Source organism: Melampsora larici-populina (assembly GCF_000204055.1).
Source record: "Melampsora larici-populina 98AG31 unplaced genomic scaffold MELLAscaffold_29, whole genome shotgun sequence".
Lineage (NCBI taxonomy): Eukaryota > Fungi > Basidiomycota > Pucciniomycetes > Pucciniales > Melampsoraceae > Melampsora > Melampsora laricis-populina.
This window is the reverse complement of record NW_006768793.1, coordinates 800,854-820,781: the sequence shown is the minus strand read 5'-3', so window position 1 is coordinate 820,781 and position 19,928 is coordinate 800,854. Positions and strand designations below refer to the sequence as shown.

Below are 19,928 nucleotides of genomic sequence, written 5' to 3'. Positions count from 1 at the left end.
ATTTGATGCGAGTACGTACAACATACTCACTCTCAACATCAATTCCTTTCGAGGAACCTGAGATGGTATACCTCAAATAAGGTTATCAGTTCGTTCTATTGCAAAACACCTCTTATCTCCATGGTGGGGCTCGGTCGCGAGCGACACAGCGTGGGACTCATATGAGGTTATGTAGGAAATGCAGGACCAGAGATATCCTGGCCATGAAAGGGTGTGAAAATTAAGCGCCAATTTTATCATCTCCAAACGCCTGAAATGCGAATCACGATACAGGAGATCTCTCCAGATAGATGTCCACCGTCAACGGATATCAAGGATCCTTTGAAAGTCGATTTTCTCAATAAGGCCTTGTAAATAGTCTAGATGAGACCGGATCTAGAGGGAAATCAAGTAGAGTGGATGCTAATGGATCGAGATTTACTTACATAGATCCAGATGGACCACCTATAGCTCCGAGACAAATGTGATATGATCCTTAATTTATGAGTTTGAGTCTTAGCCATCAAGAGATAAATGTTGCTTGCGCGACGTTATGCTAGTTAATGATAGGCTGCAGTATTGAGGGCGAGGCTCTGTGCTAAACAAACCTAGAAGCTCGACCAAATTTCAAAGTGATCTGATGAGTCGCCCCGAGAGCTGTTCTCAGGTGAGAGTCAAAAAGATCTGTTTGGTAAAGCCCCGGACTTGTCACTCATAAGAATTTGTTTTCATAGTGGTTCTCATATTTTTAATTTTCGTCCAGATGGCTATCATCATTGGCAACTTGCGGGCATCAGAAATGATGAGTGAACAAAAGGTTCGAGGGCTAAGCGTTGGGATCGACATTACCCATGGGGTCCAGATTGTGTCAAGTTGGCATATTGGCAGTAGCTCTGTATATTTATTCACTGACATCAATTGCGTCCCCGAAATATTATATACAAATTTGATTCTACAACAGCCAGATATATTTGCATGAATCCTCACTCGGAGTCGAGCATTCATACAGAGTGAGACTATTCTACCTTCTTTCGCCCATCCGAAAAGACTCACCTTTTGCCAGGAAGACTCTAGAGGGGTATCTTGTCTTACAACTGAATGCAAGAGGCTTCTTCCACATTTGCAGATATCTTAATTACGTTCTAGTTTGATATTCATGATGCCATCTCCATTCTTACCCTACAATTTGAATCAGAGAGACATGTCAAAAAACCAGGTATAATTTTGCTCCTTCCCCAATGTAACAATTCGAAAAGTAGCCAATGAACGTACCGTCTTCCAAGTCAATTCTCGCGTTCGTCCTAAGCTCTCAATAGCACTTATTCTCTCCATCACGCTTTCCAATTTTTCGTCGAAATCAGGCTCGTTACAGATCTCTTTGATGACGTTCAACATGACCACCGAGTTTGGCCTCACTCTGGAAAGTCACATTGAAGCTGGATTTCAACAAAGCGTAAGCATTTGATCGAATATGAGAGGAGCGCACCGATAGTCAATGTCGATGGCGATCATGTTTTCATGATCCAATTGATCGAGGAAATCCGCTCGCGTCTGATGAAAGAAAGCAACCAAAGTCAGCTGCCTGAACGACCCGCATTCTGATGACAGATGAGTCCATTGAGGGTACCAAACGCTTTCGCGACTTGAACATACCATTATCTGTCTGGCTTCTGAGTACAGAAGACCTTTTTGAAAGGTAGATCCATCGGTATCCGATCCCGATTCGTGTTCTTCTTCTGCTTGCTTTGCCAAAGATTGCATCAACAGAAAAGAACTGGAGGACCATTTTTGCTCATCCATCACATCTAGGGCGCGATTGATAAGATCGTTTGATCAATAAAATATGACGACAGAAAGTGGAAGTCGAACCGCTTACATACCATCATCACAATCCTTTGGATCCCTCAAAAGTATCGCCGGTCAGTTGACGCCAGAAGCTTCATGAGCTGATGAAGAGTCAAAAAGCTGGAAAGAGATACGCACGACAATCAAGCCAATTCGCGAGAGAAGCCACTGCTTTTCACGCTCGATGATAATATTTGCTGCGTGGATCATGTCCTTATGCTTCATACACCAGCTGAGATGCCCAATTCGGCCGCCGACCAACTTCCAAACCTGTTCAATCTCTTCATCTCCTTCTCTGCGGTCTTCGTTCCATAATTTCTTTCGCTCGACACATACCGCTCTGATAGTTTCTGACTTTGTCAGATCTTTGATTGTCAAGACTGACATCCTGGATGCGTTCTTGCGCAGGAGCGAGTATGGCCAGTGGTCATCCGAAGTGAAAATCATGGTCAAAATACCAGCTTGGGACCAACATTCAGCTCGTTGCTGTAGTTGCAGCAGAAGACTATAAGAATCATCGTTTCGCTGCAGGTGACTAGATCAAATTTCAAGATGTGTCAGCTACTTTCTTCTGTCACCACAATCACGCACAGTATAGCAGCACTTTGATATCGACTCAACTGGATATTATTGAATACGAGAATCAAAGGACGGCGATTTTTCTCGTGATATTTTATAGCCACCTGAGTTTTCCGTGCACGCTAGCATGATATTCAGCTCCGAGTTTTTACGCTATCGAATGGATCGCAGGTGATGAAAATGAATCTCTGACCTTTTCGAGTTTATTCAGTGCACGCTGAACAGTGAAAACAAAACAAAAACAAACCACATCTTATTAGATATATATGGATAATGCCTCTCAAAAAGGAAAGCAGATTTAACATGAACTTGAGCTGGTAGGGACCCAAGTTTCAAGAAAGACGTGAGCTTGACTCAAGATCAAGCACCTCAACATCGACCAAAGGACCTCCCTCTCGAGGATCACGCCTCGAGAATAAACCTCCTATATAATCTTCAGAATACTCAAAGTTTAAGCACCTGCCCAGTCGTAATCGGAAAATCTCGAGGTTGTCACTGCATTCACAAACAGCAACGCCTGTTTCGCATCGAAAATGAAACCCAGCCTACTGAGTCCAGGAAAATCGTGCGAAAAATCTGGTCACAATTGACATTTTGCTTCATCAACTCACCATCAGCCGAATTTCTCACCATAGCGTCGGCAATCAATGAGAATTTGCCGGTTCCTTTGGGGCCTGAAATTACGGAGTTGTGAGAGAGTTACAATAAAGATATGTATGATAATGAACGATCTGAAATTTATACATAAGATTGAAAGATTGACCTGTGATCAACCAGTACTGGCCTGCCAGTGTTCCATGCACGATCTGGTCGATAAGAGGTTGTTCCTGTCTGTTGATCCAAGACACCTGTTTATCTTGCTCTTCTTCGTCGAGATCCACACCGTAAGCACGCTGGAAGGTAGGACGAGCCGTCTCTGGCTTATTAGAAAGTTTCTTGGAAGCATCGTTGAGCACCAAGACCGGATCGTAGCCTGGAACCCACAGAAGAAATGGTAGGTAAGTAAAGCTGTTTCAGCTTCTAACAAGCCCGCGCTGTTTTCCACAGATCCACTTAAGAGTGCTGCTGGCCATTACTACAAGAAAAAAGAAATTTTATGAGGTGATTGACATACCAGGCTCGAAAGCTACTGCCATCTTCTGCAATACGGAATATTTATACCTATCGCACACTCAAAATAGCATGAACAGATAGGCTAGATCACAAGCCGAGCTTTTACTTCAGACTAACCAAGTGTGGTATAAATATCTGGGAGTCAGGGATGAACAAGGAGCTTGTGAGCCTAGACAGATTCGAACAATGCCGACTTGTTTATCACAACACCCACCCGCCGAAACCTAGAATGACGATAGTTGCCAGTGAGCCGACAACTGCTTGAGCTGCTACCCCATCTGACCAAGACGATGCGGGGTCTTTCGAATCATGCGGTGGTGGGAGGTCATCTCGAAGCCTGGACGGCTCTGGCGAATCACGATGATCGAATTCTGCGCTTTTGTCCCCACTTGCTCGCTGTCGTGCACTATAAGATGGGTTGTACCATCTAGCTTGATGTGTTGACATTCTGATGGGTTGATGTTGCCAACCTGGTAGCGGTTGTTTTCGAATTCCGCAAAGAGTGGACACATCATGGACAAGCCTGGTTTGGGCATGCCTTGAGGATAGTCCAGCGGCTCCGATCAATCTTTGCATTGTCTTCAGTGCGCTGAACAAAGTGACCAATGCTTGTTCGAGGCAAACAACGACGATGCTGATAACTCCACAGCCGCGGCCTGGCTGTTCTAAGTCTCCTTTTTTGTTGATCGTTCGAGACGAGCACGTACACCAGCGACTGGAGAACGAATAAGCGTCAAGCTGAAGTGGTGATATTTAAGATGAATTGTTCGTCGAAGTAGGCAACATCGTCTTGAGAAAGTGCTCGTGTGTGCGACTCTGACTATGTAGCTCTGACTGTCACTGTGTGTAACCTTTTCCTCAGGGTTAGGTTACTCCCTCTTAAGAAATTACATCAATACGGTATTTTCAAATCCGGGGTGCGTGATCAGCCTGGAGGCTGGCATGGTTTGTTTGGCTCAACGATCCCAGCATCAGAGGCAACACACAATTGCCACTTCACAAGAGTCGCAGATGACACCGATGCATAGCTTAACACCGGACGAGACGATGCACGAGTGACCGAGTGTCTTGCCAATGGTTTGCCTTTGATCAACTGAGCTTGGTCAGACCTTTGTGCATGCACTTCTTCGCACGTTTGGCCTGAAACACTTCTAGCACGGGTACGATAATAAAAGTGTATGTTCCTCATCGAGCTGCATCTCAATCAAAGTCACTCACACAAAAGAACTCGGCTGTGCGATCTTGTGCGATATCCGAACTACGAGGAGTTGAGCATCACCCAAGACTTTCGAGTGAGTGATGACCTGTCCTAATGACCAGATGATGTAGCTAGCGTTCGGAATGACTAGATGATGATATGTTTAAACGACTTTATTGTCTCAACTCACGGCTCGATCTCCAGCTGTAAGGGTGAAATCATGTGAAAGACTACGACAACTGGCGCGAAGCTGAGCAGGCCTCAGGATAGACGCCTATCTGTGCCAAGTGTATGATTAGATAGTAGATCGCCGAAACTTGCACCTGGGAAGCTGACGCTAACCAACGATCATGGCCTTGTAGAATGACATACGTGACTGGAGATCGCGCCCACTTTGGAGCCAAGGAGAAATGTGATATGAGGAGCGTCTAAGATCGACACGCCAGGAGCCGACCAGCTGGAGTCGACGCGCTCTCTGAAGAAACACCGCCTTTTCCATCTATGTAGCCAGATGGGTAAATATTTGATAGATTGGTCGCAGGTACACCTTTCAAGTTATATCAATTAATGTAGACCAGCTGAATGATGTGCGGTGGAGCTCATACCTTGCCTCCACAGAGGAGTCTAGTCACGCAGGGGGAAGTCTGATATCAGCGATGTCGTGGTACTATCTCTCGTCGATCAGTAGCATAGCTTCCAACTTTGTGCTCACATGAAATGGATGGAGTATTTCTTCAAGTTAAATACGAATGACGATGGACCAACCAGGATTCTCCTCCCGGACAGAGGTTGCGACATCCATCAAATCATATTCCTCTTAGACTTTAAAAATCAACTTGTTACGCTACCATAATTCCAGAGACTATACGCCATGCTTTCATTCAAAACTTTTTACTATGCGGTCATCATGGCCCAAGCTTTTTCCAACGTAGCAAATGTGCAAGCTTCCCCTACTGCTACGAACCCTCCGATTCCTACTAAGCCTACTACGACCCAGGTAAGGTTTCCACACAAATCACAGTCTATCACTTCATTCGTTCTGGATACTCCACATTCTTGAGTGCCACGCGGTCTGACTATTTCCCCACCATCTGTCTATCTTGTTTTCCTCGGTTTTTAAAGAAAGACGAAGTGTCTGGACAAGTAAGTCCTAACCTTTCACAACTGTCAAATCTGACGACATGCTGATTGTGTTCCCAATCCCTCTTCAAGAAATTACGTGGCCCAGTTCCAAATGCCGCTGGGTCGCTTCCTTTCCCCCTTCCCCCCCTAAGCCTTCCCACTGGCCTTGGCTTTCCAAATTTCACTGGCGCGCCTACCAGTCCTTCCGTTCCTAAACCGGTTGCAACTGGCTCATCAGGCCCCGAGTCATTCTTGGTGGCCGCCATCAACGCCGGTACGACCATTTCGGGTGACCTATCCAAGCTCATCCAGGACATGTCTTCCACATCCTTCCCGGCCGTCGCCCCCTTGATCGTGGAAGACATCCGTAAAATTGTGGCAAACTTTGGAGATGCTATCTCCCACATGGCGGTTTGTATATATTTCCCTGCTGCTTGCTCATACTTTTCGAGCTGTCTCCATAGGCTTGAAAGCATTTCATGACCTTTTTTCTGTCCATCATTGGGAACTGATATGGCTCATCTATCCCTGCTCCACTGCGGTACAATCCTCGTAGAATGCTCAACCTTTTGGTGATCTTGATGCCAAAGGAGTGGTCTATGCCCTCACCGGAGTAAGTGTCGTACAAAATCACATGAAAATCCGCGCTGCACTAATCATTCCAACTCCTTCGTCACTGTCCACAGTTCGTTCAGATGAGCCAGAATGTCTCTGATGCGCTCATAGGACAAAAAGGTTTCTTCGCCCAATACTCCTTCCTTGCCCCGATCCGTGTTGGCTTGCTCGCGATCAAGAACGTGGCCGATGTAAGCAAAAAACTCCCCAGAGTCTCCATCGTCTTTGCTTGTGACGGAAGTTGATGTTTATCAATTGTTTCTTTTCTAGCGATTTGCCATGCTCCTCATTGGACTAATCCCTACTGGCGGACCATCAATTGGTCTATTACGCACTGGATTCGAAGACACTCTTCAAAGAACCATCTCTGCCCTCTCTGAACCACCAAAAGATTCGAAGAGCTCTTAAAATACGGAAATCTTTCCCGCCGCAAAAGTCACGCGCCTTTATGATATAAACCAAATTTCTTTATCCTTGCTTCCAATGATACAACCGTCCACAAACTCTCAACCATCAAGGCCGGTAATTCTTTGTACCTAAAAATATGAAATACCCCACATCCTTCGTTTGATGGATCGATGACTTGTTAACCCCCTGAAATGCTGATCTTTTTGGCCCACCCGACCTAAAGCCACGTAAATTCTTTGCCATTGACTGTACCCTGACTCGCATTCCACATTTACACCATGTCTCTCAGCCCACACAAGATCCAACCACCAGTGACTGCCCTTCGTCGCGATAAGACTCCCTTTCCAGCGCCTCAACTCCGTATCGACGGAACTCCTTCACAGTTCCGCCAGTCCTTCTCCCTACATAAGTCAACTTAGTCTATCCTTTCGCGTGATTATACTGTACTCTCGCTTTTGCCCGTCCAGCCAGAATTCCACACCATTTTGAGAGAACAGTCAGGCGTATCGGCTAGGTTCATGAAGCGGATGGACAACAAACAAGTCCTAATGACACATTAAGCAACTTGTAGGGCCTGAACGGCTACAACACACGTGAGATTTGCTTCGCACTGGAGATAAACCTGGAACCAACGAAAATTGTCGCAAAAGAATCTCCTCATGACATCGTCGTTGCCACTGTGACCAAACTCCCAGTGCACAAATCACCATGTCACAGCATATATCGAAAATTGGTGTATGCTGTAGGTTGGCTGATCCCTCCCACCCTTCTGAAATTTTCTTTCAAAGGTACCTGCAAAAGAAACTTTCTTTTGGTTAAATCATTTCCTTCTTTGAATATCGCACCTTGACCCAAGGGACTTCCACACTGTTTGTCAACTCGTGAAATATATTGAAGTTTGTGATCACTTTCCCTTATAATTTATGTAGGTGAAAGATACCAACATGACCCACCTGGTGCCCTCGTGGCAACCCCCACTAATCTTCGCGTCGAATATACAAAATCTAATCCTTGAAATTGACTTTGTGGGCGCCTAGTTCAGAAGTCTACAAGTATACAGCGCAAAACAGACTTTTGTCGGTCGACCAATCATTTACATAATAAGCCATAGGGGTGGTGGGTGTGTTCTCTTTACATTGAAGGTAGTAACAGCATCTCCCCTCACATGCATAAGTTCTTTTTATGATTATCTCTGCTCTAATTCTATGATAACTAGATCTTTGTTAAGTCAAGTGTACCTCAGAGTTGTTGTTGTTGTTTTTCTCTATATTCTTTCTATTTGCATTATTATCTCTCTTTAGCAGTCAACCGCGGTCTTCTGTCAAAGAGTATTCTGTGAGCATAGTAGGTGCAGTTTGACCCTTGGGCAGGACCACTGCACTGCAAAAGCGTGCAGTGGTTGGGTAACTGAAAAGGGGTTGCACTGGTAATCGCACAGTCACAAACTGCACCTCCCCTGCACCACAAGCTGTGTGCTGACTTGGGCTAGTTGTATGTGGTGCGCCTGCCCCCCGCGGGTAGTCAGATGACAGAAGGAGTGGAACTGGTATGAATGACAGCTGTCTCAGCAATAGCATCAAGGGACTTGGAGCATGACCACTGTGCCTGCCCTGGGATACATAATTCAGTGTATGTTTATCTCAAAGGGAACCCATTGTTGTGTTTGTAAGCCCTCCAGGTCATTCTATACAGTCAACTCTCAAATAACCCATTTCTTGGTCACCCATACTTGGCTATAACCCATATCTCTGTGGTGACTCAAATGGGAGGATAGGAGCAAGAGGTATCATTTGCTTGATGATCATATTGCAATGCGAAGAGCAACAGGTACAAAAGGCTTCTGAGCTCTAACTAATGCCCAAAGCGTGGATGTTACAGTCTTTGTATATCTTTATAGTAGGCTCATTACATCATCCCCCCCTTTGTACCTCAACACCCTCGTGATGGGTCAGGCATTTTTCACCAGGTTATCATAAAAAACGACATGGCAAAAAGCCTTAAACCTCCCTCATGCTGTTTTTGTCCTAAAGTATTTATTTTCAACTTGTGGATCTTTTTTATCAAAAGACTTCACTAATCCTTGTGCATTCCTTAAATTCATGTCTGGTTCCCATGAGTCATGATCTGTTTCATATCCTTTCCAACTAAGCATTCTATCTTCTTTCTCATTTTTATCTTGTTCAGTATTTCTTGAACTTTATTATAATGGTCCTGTCCTTCAACTATCAATGGTGGCGGGTTGTTTTTCACTTGTCCTTTTGTTTCACTCTTGTGAATTTCCTTAATAAGTTGACATGAGAGACATGATGCACATCCTTTATTTCCTTAGGCAAAGGTGCTCTATACGCGTTAGTTGAGATTCTTGACATTTTATTATAAGGACCAAGCCATCAATGAGATAAAATAAGCATGTAAGTGGCCTTGAGACCTGGACTCCGGAAGACTTTTTCAAGCATATACCTGCCCCAGAGCACTCCACAGGGAAGGTACCTGCTCAGCCAGTGGACTGCAATATACTCAAGTCCTCAGAGATTGTCACAAATCACATCAGGGACAAATATTGTCAGGCAGTTGAAGTGTGTGAGAGGGCTCTCTGTTGAGCTTAGCAGGCATTTAGTGCAGCACACTCCAAAAGACTAGTTTGGCCCACAGTTGTGCAATGCCTTTTGTAAGGAATCTCTGACAATCCCTGAAATTAAAAAATCTTATTACACCGTACTCTATGAAAACAAATGACTTTTGGGTTCCATACGGTGGAATTCCTGTATAAGCATAGCAATAGTTGGGCGAAGTCTTATGCTTACGTAAAAACACTTCTTATTCAATGGGAGCATGATTCACAATTAAGGAACATGCTATGCTGAGGCAAATGCTAGTGCTAGGTAAAGAATTTTCAAATATGAGGTGCTCAATACAAGGCAAGAAAGGTTGGGAAAGCGAGATTGATATTTCAAGGGTCTTGTGTAAAAAGAGGTAAAAAAATTGGAGCATGTAATCTGGGATGAGAGTACAAAAGTCAATTATTTTTCAAGTATTTCTTATTATTTTTTATCAAGACGCCAATATCTTTGTCGTCCAGGGCCCTAGCATCCGGATAGGACGAGGCTAACCGGCCAACACATAGAACGGTTGAACCAGTGGGATACTGGGGATCAGGAGGTAGATCGCTAATGACTGGGTGCCCGAACTGTAAAAATCGAGGTCAAAATGATAAAAAGCTGCAAGTTAGAACAAAACCTAGTCATATGTTGCCAAACTAGGATGGAAATCAGACGAATGAGAACAAGTTATATACCTCGGTTTTAATTTCAGGGCAACAGTCGACAGTAAAGCTGTTGAGTGTGTTCTCTACAATGGTCGCGGTCAAGCTTATAAAATTGGATACGGCAAACATACATCAGCAACACATATTTCACGGACACGGACGAAGGCTTACTCTTTATATGGGACTAACGGCGCCGGTTCCCCCTTGCCGTCACTCCCAAAGTACAAGACCTGGGTGCAGGGTTCAAGAAAGTGATCAGATCGACCGCGACGATGATTTGTTCACGAGACTGTCACTCACGCCGCAGGTTCCATACCCACTACTACTCCATCCATTTTGCATCATTATCTGACCAGCGCTGAAACAACCCAGCAAAAAATGAATAAGTTGATAAAAGAAAAAAGGTATCGGGTGAGAATTGGTTTAAGCTCTGAACCACTTACCGCTGACAATCATTCAAATCCATTGGATGATCATCCGGGCAGTTGAAAATATTGGTGTTCGGATCATTGTCAGTGACTGGGGTACATTTACCTTGGCGGGCCACGAGTCGGCTGGGTGGGCTATGGCCAAAACTCAAGGAAGTATATAAAGATATTATTGATAGAACTATAATCATGAACTTCATTTTTGAACAGTACCCAATTTGTGCGCCGAGCAAATCTAGTGGGGTCAAGGACTTGATCAAGGTCGAGTGGCTTATAAAGCAAAGGATAACAAGTCACGGACTGTCACAGGCATTCAAACAGCTTCGCTTTTGCTGAAATCGTCATTTCCAGTCCAGATTTTTCTCACAAGGCTCAAAGACCTTTGACGCAGGCGATATTGAGCATATGTGAGAGAAGACAGACAATGGGTGTTGATTGAGTTCTCAGGAGGTGAACTTCCCTGGCCTTGGATAGAACAACGCACTCGAAGCGTGCGCGAGTTAGCGTGGGACTTTGTAGAGTTTAGGCCTCGGAGGCCTGTCCAATAACTTTGGAACGGATCAAGGTGTGCTCTGGCCGATATCCGGCGGGTTCAAGCCATTCCGACAACCGAACCGCCGGATCATCCGGCCACCGGATGATGCCAAAGGCCTTTCTGGTTTCCGGATCCGTCGGATAATCCGACGGATATCCGGCCAAAAAACCGGGTCCGGGTCCCTGACAACGCGCGTAAGCTGCGGTATCCGGCGTGTTCAGGCCATTCCAACAACCGAGCCACCGGATGATTTTAAAACTCTTTCCGACATCCGGATCCGACGGATGCTCCGACGGATATCCGTCGGATCTTCGGTACCGGAGCACACCTTGAGGAACGGATAAGTAAAAAACAGGCTCGGCCTCGGCTGGGGCTGGAGACAAAATCCCAGGACCCTGGAAAGCTCCAGGGGAAGTTTTTTTTTTTTTTCTTTTTTTTTTTTTTTTTTTTGCATTGCTTTAAGTGTTGTTAGAGCCTTTCGGCTATCAAACACTGCATGTCTTTTCCAGCACCGGTAAAACCCCTCTGGCTGTGTCAGGGGAAAGGGTTGCTGTTGGCTGTTTCACTTATAATACATGATGTACGAGGGGACATGATTCTAGCGCTAAAGGATGGGGTGAGGAATTAATCCCTTGGTGGTTGCCTGTCAGTTGGCAGGTCTTCTTCTGCGATGGCAGCCCAATTCCAGCGGCTTTTCAGCCTCCAGGTCTTGTCGCAATACTGCGCAATGGCTTTAAAAGCTTTTGGCTTGTTGAGGATTGAGGTGTTGATAGGGAGTTTGAGTTTCTTCAGTTCTTCTTCAAAGTGTTGGCGTTCGTTGTTGTATCTAACACATGTGAATAGATAATGTTCTACTGTCTCGATGCCTTCTTGGCAATCACAGCTTGGGTTACCAAGCTGCTTGAATCTACATAAGTAGTGGTTTAGTTGTATATGGCCTGATCGTAATTGTGAAATGATACCTATAGAGTGTTTGTTGAGTTCGGAGAGATATTTTAAGTGTAACTTCTGTTGCGGTTTGTGTCCTAAGCGTTTTAGATCTTGTTGGTTTGTGATTTCAGAATTCTTGGACTTCCATTCCTTGATTGCCGTCATAAAGCTCGCGGCTGTCGGCTTTGCTGTGAATGTGCTTGGTAGTTTTGTGTTTGCCTTCTTGTTCGCTATCTTGTCCACGATTTCGTTACCGTGTACTCCTGAATGGCCTGGGCACCACCGAATGGCAATACGCATGTTGGGGAAGGTTCTGTGTAGGTAGGTTAACAGTTTGTAAGTTAGTTTTCTATTGTTGAGGGTGGTAATGGGGAGTTTGTTTGATCTCAAGTCTTTTATGACACTTTGATTATTGAGTAGGATTGTTGTCCATCTTGTGTGTATTGAAGCTGTGTGAAGAGTCATCTTGAGTCCCATTTGGACTCCTCTGTACTCTGCCTGATATATTCCGTGCATCCTAGCTGTTCCTAAATGTTCGGCTTTCGATTTGCCTGAGTTTTTACACCAAGCGGCTGCCGCCGTAGTGCATGTTGGTATCCTCGAACCGTCAGTGAAGATCACGACATGTTCGAGGGTGGCTGTTAGTTTGTTGGCTTCTATTTTCGCGAAGTCTTTGTTTTCTTGTATGATCGTTGAATAGTTGGATGGTCTTGTCAGGATGTCGGACGGGTTGAGGGGAAGTTGTTGTATAAATTCTTCTAGTTCTTTGCTGACCGGGTGTTGAAAGAACCGGTGGAAAGGATTGTGGTGGCATTTTGGGTTTGAGTTCTGCACCTGTTTGACAAAACTAAAGATAGGAGAGTGTGACGGTTTTGTCAGTGCCGTTGCCATAAAGTTCATTATTTTGCTTTGAAGTCGGATTTTTGTTGGGGTGAGGTTGGCGTCGTGTGCAAGGAAGATTCCTGGTGTTGTCTTCAGTGCTCCCAGCGCCACCCTTGCGCACGTGTTGTCTATTGCTGTGAGGCTCGTAATGAAATAATTTGGTGGTTCAAATGGTAACCACGCTGCTAATCCGTAGTCTAGGGCTGTGTGGACAGTTGTGGTAATTAGTGTGTTCATAAGCTTGGGGGATATACCCCATTCTACCTTTGAAAGTGTTGCCAAAAAGCCTGCACGTTGTCGGCCTTTTGTTAGAATCTCGTTTCTGTGTTGGGAGAAGGTTAGCTTATCATCAATAGTGATACCTAGCCATTTAGCCTTTTTCTCGGGTGGAATGTTGTTCCTGTTGGCGAAGTTGATTGTTGGTGGTTTGTTGATGTCTTTTGGGCTAAAAATGACCCAGAAAGTCTTTTTTGCGTCGAAGATGGCCCCGTGGTCTTTCGCCCAGGCGTTCTGTCTGTAAGCTAGCGTCTGCATTTGTGAGCGCAATTGGTGTGTGTCAGAAGCGGTTGAAAGAAGGACAACGTCATCTATAAATCCTAAGGCTGTAGCTGTTTTGATGTTATCCGTGGTTTCTAGTAGGGTGTTGTTGTAGATGAGATAGAGTAGTGGTGATAATGGAGATCCTTGCGGTAGACCGTGTGTCAATTCAAAGGGTGTTGATTCGTATCCATTGAATGAGAGCGTGGTGCAACGGTTATTCAGGAAATTGTGAAGTAAGTTGATTGTTTGGCTATGGAAGCCTTTCTTCTCGAGAATTGAGAGGAGTCTCGGGTGGTGTACTGAAGGGAATGCAGATTTAACATCAGCAAAAAGTGCACCCACTAGTTTACCTTTGGACCATTCTTTTCGGATCCAGGAGACTAGATGTACAAGCGCCTCGTGTCCTGATTTGTTGGGTCTGCCTCCGTAGTGGCATTCATGGAGTAATCTTTTCTTTTCTACCTGCTCAGAAAGATGCTTTGTCAGCAGCTTTTCGTAGATTTTACTCACCGTGAGCAGCAGCGCTATTGGTCGATATGCTGAGGCGGCCGTGTAGTCTGGTTTTCCCGGTTTTGGGATCATGATGGTTTTGGCGTGTTTCCAATCCGTTGGAATAAGGCCTAGTTCTGTGATCTGTAAGAAAAGTGAACGTAAGTGAGTCTTGACTTGTTGCCAAATCTTCTGCCATACCCAATTTTGAAGCATGTCAGCGCCTGGTGCTTTAAGCGGCGGAACACTTGTTATTACACTCTTTATGTTTTCTTCTGAGAGATATGAGTAAAAGTCGGGCATGGTGGGGTCCGTAAGTCGGGTTTCTGTGTCGAGCGGGAATTGGAGGATGTCTGACTCTTCTATCCTGCAAGGCGCTGTGGCCACGCACGTGGTGTGGAACAAGAGTTCGGATTTTTCGTCGTTGGTTGAGCATACCGTACCTGAAGTTGAGATTAGTGTATTGACTAAAGATGATGGTTTCCTACCTGAGGCAAACTTCTTTGCCTGGAAGAGCGTTTCGTGTGTTAAAGTCAACAGGTAAGTTTTCCAACTGGCCTCTTTCATTTTGTCTACTTTCTTGTTGAATGTGTTTCGGGCTTTTTTATAGGCTATATTGTTTTCTTCCGTTTTCTCAGCTTTGAATTTTCGGTGTAGGCGTTTTGCTTCTTTTCTGAGTGGCTCCAGGACTTCAGGCCTCCACCAGTGTTTGTGTTTTCCCGGTGGAGGTCTGTTGGGCGAGTTGTTGTTCAGAGCGTTGGTGATGGTATTTCGTAGGCTCCTGTCAAAGGCGTCAATTTCATCCTGTGTGGTTAGTCTCGTTACCTTTGGTAGAGTCGTTCTGAGTTTGAGTAATAAGTCTTGAGTTTCCACTTTCTTCCAATTCTTTTGTCTGATCGTGTCTTGGTCGTTTGCTTGTGAATCTTGAGGTGTTGTTCTGAATGTTGTTATGATGGATTGATGATCCGAGAACTGATTCGTGACATCGTCTGTGTCCACGAGGCAGGTCTGGATGGCATCGTCTAGCTGTTTGTTGACCCAGACTAGATCAATCGTGGTGCCTCTGGTGGTTGTGGAACTCATGCCGAAAGTTGGTATTCCAGCTGGTGATCTCAGTCGTAGGTCCCATTTTGACATGAGTTCAATTAGTTTGTCGGCTGATTTTTCGTGTGTTTTGTTGTGGGTGGGGTTCCACGCTGGTGAGTGTAAATTAGCGTCTGTTACAACAATCGTTGGTAACAGTTGGAGGGAAAGTGGTAAAGAAGTCGTTAGTTGGTCCCACTCCTCAAATCCTGAGAAGGATTTTGGTGCGTTATAGACATTTGTGATTAGAAAGGAAAAATCGTTAATTGTTATTGTACAGGCTGATACGTTTCTTGATGGTGAAGTGATAGGATTTAATGCGGCTTGAAGGTCTCGACGGATGTATAAACACACCCTCGGGCGTGACTCTTCGTTTTTAGCTGCTGGTGTTGGACTTATAAGGATCCAATTGTTTTGGTTGGGGGGTAGGTAGTCGAGTCTATTGATATGTGGTTCTTGAAGAGCTATGATGGAAAATTTATTAGTAAGATCGTGATTAAATAAGGAATGCATTACGTGTTGTGAGCGTTGACAGTTGAGCTGAAGTATCGCCGATGTATCTTGTGATTTTAAAAGTTCTAGCAGGCGTTGTTCCAACATTAAGACATGTTCATTTCGCTGCTTTCTATGATAATGATCTTTGGGGATCCGCTTGGGTTGTAGGGAGGGTAGCTAGCTGCTATCCTTGTTGGGAATGTTGGGCTGAAAGGGTGATGGACTATGTCTGCTGGGTTGGAAGCAAAGAAGGTTTTGAGGTTAGTCGTGGGTTCTAGGCTCACCTTTTTCCTTGCACAAGCAGTGCATTTCATTTCTGTTTTCCCCTTCTGGGGACAGTTGTGAGAATGATGTTTGTCTCCACAGAAGGGACACAGAGGATCCAGTGGGCACGATGGTGCCGTGTGGCCTGATTTCTGGCAGTTATAGCATCTCTTCGGTGGTGGGCCGCTTCTGGTAGTAATATGCTTACCTCTACTGTGCCAAATCTTGTTGTTAATGCATTGCTGCACTTGGTCCTCACTTTTTAATCCTATCAGGATTGATGAGTGTCTCTTGTTGGGGTCATCCACCACTTTTGGGTTGAGCCAACGCACAAAAATCATATCTTTGAGGAGATTTCCATTGCATGTTTGGAGTTCTTCTACATGATCTTGGATATTGGGATCAAAAGTCGTAGGAATACCATTCACAATGATCTCATGACGGGCTTCCTTCATTGTTAGGGTTTTAGAAAACCCTTTTACCCATGTATGAGGGGCTTCGCGAACCTTAGCAGCGTGTGCTGAGGTTTTGAAGTAGATTTCGATGTCATTTGACGGGTGTCGGCGGGCGTTTTTTATTTCAATGGCCTCCTTGTCGTCCGGTTTCATTTTGATGTTGTATGCTCAAAACGCAACGTTGAGCTCTTTTATGAGTTTGGCGTTCGACAGACCCGGGTGTGTGATATCAGACCCCGGTTCGTGAACAAGGGTGATGGCGTTTGTTGCCTTTAATCTGGGTGCTTGTTTTGGCGGTTGTTGGTGCGCTTGGGTTGTATTTCCCTTTGTGTTGTTGGTGGTTGGGGCATGCTTGGAGGCCGCTAGAGCGTATGAAGGCGCTTGTGGTCCTTTTGTTTTTGATTGCGTAGGTGTGTCGCTTACTTTCGATGCGAGAAGTGCTACTTGTTCAATCAAGGCGTCCAATTTATCTTCGGTCTCCCGTCCCTTGAATATAATGGGACAGCCGGTTGTTTGAGGTCCCATAAGTGATTCAGGAGTTGTGAAGTTGCGGCGAGCATCTTCGTACATGACTCGATCATATACCGATCCAGTTAAGACAAGGATGTCCGCGGCCGATTCAACATCAACCGTCATCTTTTTGGTTGATTTTGACTTGTTGGCGAGGGGGAAAGCGGCTTTGATCACTTCCAGGAGTTTTCCTACCACCTCCTTAAGAGAATTGGGTTCGGAACCTCCTGGGAAAAGATCTCGCAAGCGTTCCAATCGTGGGGTTCCAGATAACTCGGCTGCTTGATATTCTGCAGTTGTACCGGGAGTTTCTAATCGGGATCTCTTCTTCGAGAAGTTTCCCAGGTCGGAAGTTTGAATCAAAGAGGAGTTGAGTCCTTGACTCAGCTTCGCTTTGTCAAAGACGAGAGGGGGTAAGGGGTTGGTCGTTTTGGCCGGTTCTTTGGACCCAACGGGGTTAATAAACGCGCTGGACGCGTTTCGAGTTGGGGTAGTGATGCTTTCAGGCCCCTGCTTCTTTTGGCCCGTGTCCGACACGTTGTCGACCTCCATGCCAACCGCTATCGCGTGAGGAAGGTGAGTCGAGGGTGTCGAAAAAGTTGTGATGATGGATTTTTGAAATTTGGACAACTACTGGCGCAGTCACGGACCAGGTCACGTGACAAGTTGCGAATTCGTGGTAAAAGACAAGAATCTCCCCAGAGGAAGTACCCGACCTAAAACCACCCAAGACGACCTGTCTATTGTGAATAGACAAAGTACAGTCAATTGCACAAAGCTTGGAAAGAATTCCGCGCCAATTTGCTCAAATTTGGCGGGCAAATGTTTCCATGGTTTCTGAAATCGACTGTACAAAAGTAAGCAAGAAGATTTAGATTCCACATATGATGATGTAATGTACCTATTGTGAATAGACAAAGTACAAAAGTAAGCAAGAAGATTTAGATTCCACATATGATGATGTGGAATCTCGAAATCAGAGTCAGGCTGGGTTTTGTTCACCAGAGCGTGAGACAGTCTGTGCCGCAGTCGTGCCATGTCACGTGACTACTACAACACCCCCCCCACGACAAGTCACAGACACCCATTAGAAACAAAACCAAGAAAAGAAAAAAAACAAAAAATAGTCATGACAAGCATGTTTCACAAAATGAACGCAAATAAAAAATAAAAAATAACAAACTGAAATAGGTAGGACAAATATTATCTGGAATCTGTTGCCCTGCTCAAGGCTCGGGATTATTTCTTTTGCCAGAAACATTGCCTCCTTTACAATAACAATCATAAAAAATATAACGGAAAAAATCAAAACATGAAGATAGTCTTTGAACATTGACAATAAATGATTAATCTTTAAGTCTTAAGTTCTTCATCCCGGCTTCATGCAGAGTCGGGCCCAGAGATTTTGTTAAGATGTCGGCTCGTTGGGACTTTGTGTCTATCCATTTCAAGAAAACTTGTCCTTTGTAGACTTGTTCATTGATATAGTAGAATTCTCGATCAGTGTGACGTGTGCGTTTGTTTGAGGAGTTGTCGCTGGCTACATGAATCGCTGAGGTGTTATCGCAGTGCATGTTGATAATGTTGCCTTCACCTGTCACATCCTCGACCAGATTTCTCAACCATACAGCATCACGACAGGCCGTCCCCATCGCCATATATTCAGCGTGACAGGTTGAAGATGCTACACATGTCTGGCATTTCGAGGTCCACGAGATGGGGCAGTTGAGGAAGTAGGTAATAAATCCATGAGATGAACGTGCTCCTTCGCCTCCCCAATTTGCATCGACATAGGTGTGCAGCGGTGTATCAACTTGACTTCGTAACGGTTTGATCATTAATTCTTTAGGACCTGTGGTATTCAAGTAACGGATGAGATGTTCAATTGCCGCCCAGTGTTGACGTTGGGGATCAGATGAGAATCTTGCCAAGTAGTTGACTGTGTACGTGATGTCAGGTCTAGTTGCTACTGATAAGTAATTCAAACATCCAATTGCTGATAGGTATCTCTCACTATCCACACGTTCTTCATCTTCATTAGGTGATGTTGGTATTTTCTGTGAATTCATGGGAGTTTTTGTGGTACGCTCATCTGGTAAAAATGATTTTATTATTTTCTTGGTCAAACCGGGTTGAGATAACTTAAAACTACCATCCTCTTCTCTCGACACGTTAACACCCACGATTTGATCTAAATTCTCCTCCCACTTGATCAATAGTTTCTCCTTCATTGCTTCGTGAATTTCAGATAGTAATTTTTCCGAGCTCCCGGTGACGCAACCATCATCGCTGTGAAGCCATATGATGCATGTGTCAGAACCGCGTCGATAGATGTAAAGTGATTGATCGTATTGGCTAACAGTGAATCCTAGGGCCTTGAGAATAGCATGAATGTGCTTCCACCAGCAACAAGCCCCTTGTTTAGTTCCGTATAGCGCCTTCAGAGCTTTGAGAACTTTGTTTTTCTTCCGTGCATCACACATGTATCCAGTAGGTATCGAAAAGTATACAATGGAGTCGATGTCGCTATGGAGGTATGCTGATGTGATGTCGAAAGAGTGGACTGGCCATTTCTGATACGCAGCGACGGTCAGCATTATTCGTAATCCAGGAAAGGTTGCGGTGGGTGCAAAAGTTTCGGTGTAATCAATACCTTCCTTTTGGCTATAACCTTTTGCGACTAATCGTGCTTTGAATTTTTTTGGGTTACCGTCATCGTCTACTTTCTTATATGTGAATACCCACTTAAGACCAATTGATACCATTCCGTCAGGCTTGTCTACAACCTCCCAAACTCTCATCTTCCTCATCATGTCCATTTCAGCATCACATGCCTCTTTCCACTTGCATTCGTCAGTTGACCTCATCGCTTCAGCATACGAACATGGGGGTTGAAGTATCTTTAGGTAGTCGTTGCCGCTTAGTGCATGAGTTGCAGCGACATCTTGTTTGTCTATCTTGATTTCTTCAGAGAAATCTCCTAGCTTTAGGGCATTGATAATATGTTGCAGTCGGCCTTTTGACGGAGCTTCTTTGTTCATGATTTTATTAAGTGATTCAGATGTGGTGGGGTTTAGTTGTACGTTTGATTCTACTGAGTCATCTTCATAAGGAAATTTGGCAATAGCTGAGGGAAAAACAGTCTTCCTTTTTTCATCATAAAACATCCATCCTTTACCACCTGCAATGTATC

General features: G+C 44.8%; 4 protein-coding genes across 4 annotated transcripts; 1 reads left to right on the top strand and 3 right to left on the bottom strand.

Moving 5' to 3' along the window:
* Positions 1-890: 890 nt before the first annotated feature.
* MELLADRAFT_117080 (uncharacterized protein) lies at positions 891-4,223 on the bottom strand (the record flags this gene model as incomplete). The annotated part of the gene is made up of 13 exons (XM_007412174.1): positions 891-1,158; positions 1,252-1,396; positions 1,466-1,530; positions 1,633-1,784; positions 1,860-1,872; positions 1,963-2,359; positions 2,416-2,444; positions 2,597-2,620; positions 2,772-2,920; positions 3,015-3,077; positions 3,167-3,376; positions 3,518-3,564; positions 3,731-4,223. The coding sequence occupies 13 exons, from the start codon at positions 4,090-4,092 to the stop codon at positions 1,111-1,113; spliced, it is 1,704 nt and encodes a 567-aa protein (XP_007412236.1).
* Positions 4,224-5,621: 1,398 nt separating this feature from the next.
* Positions 5,622-6,859, top strand: MELLADRAFT_64879 (uncharacterized protein; the record flags this gene model as incomplete). Its single annotated transcript, XM_007412218.1, has 6 exons — positions 5,622-5,711; positions 5,837-5,857; positions 5,927-6,247; positions 6,393-6,449; positions 6,523-6,642; positions 6,722-6,859. 6 exons carry the CDS (start codon positions 5,622-5,624, stop codon positions 6,857-6,859), a joined length of 747 nt encoding a protein of 248 aa, XP_007412280.1.
* Positions 6,860-9,875: 3,016 nt separating this feature from the next.
* MELLADRAFT_124575 (uncharacterized protein) lies at positions 9,876-10,752 on the bottom strand (the record flags this gene model as incomplete). Its single annotated transcript, XM_007412173.1, has 5 exons — positions 9,876-10,046; positions 10,155-10,227; positions 10,296-10,354; positions 10,425-10,482; positions 10,568-10,752. 5 exons carry the CDS (start codon positions 10,750-10,752, stop codon positions 9,876-9,878), a joined length of 546 nt encoding a protein of 181 aa, XP_007412235.1.
* Positions 10,753-16,393: 5,641 nt separating this feature from the next.
* On the bottom strand, positions 16,394-16,795 carry MELLADRAFT_64878 (uncharacterized protein; the record flags this gene model as incomplete). The annotated part of the gene is made up of 1 exon (XM_007412172.1): positions 16,394-16,795. The coding sequence occupies one exon, from the start codon at positions 16,793-16,795 to the stop codon at positions 16,394-16,396; it is 402 nt and encodes a 133-aa protein (XP_007412234.1).
* Between the last annotated feature and the right edge of the window lie 3,133 nt (positions 16,796-19,928).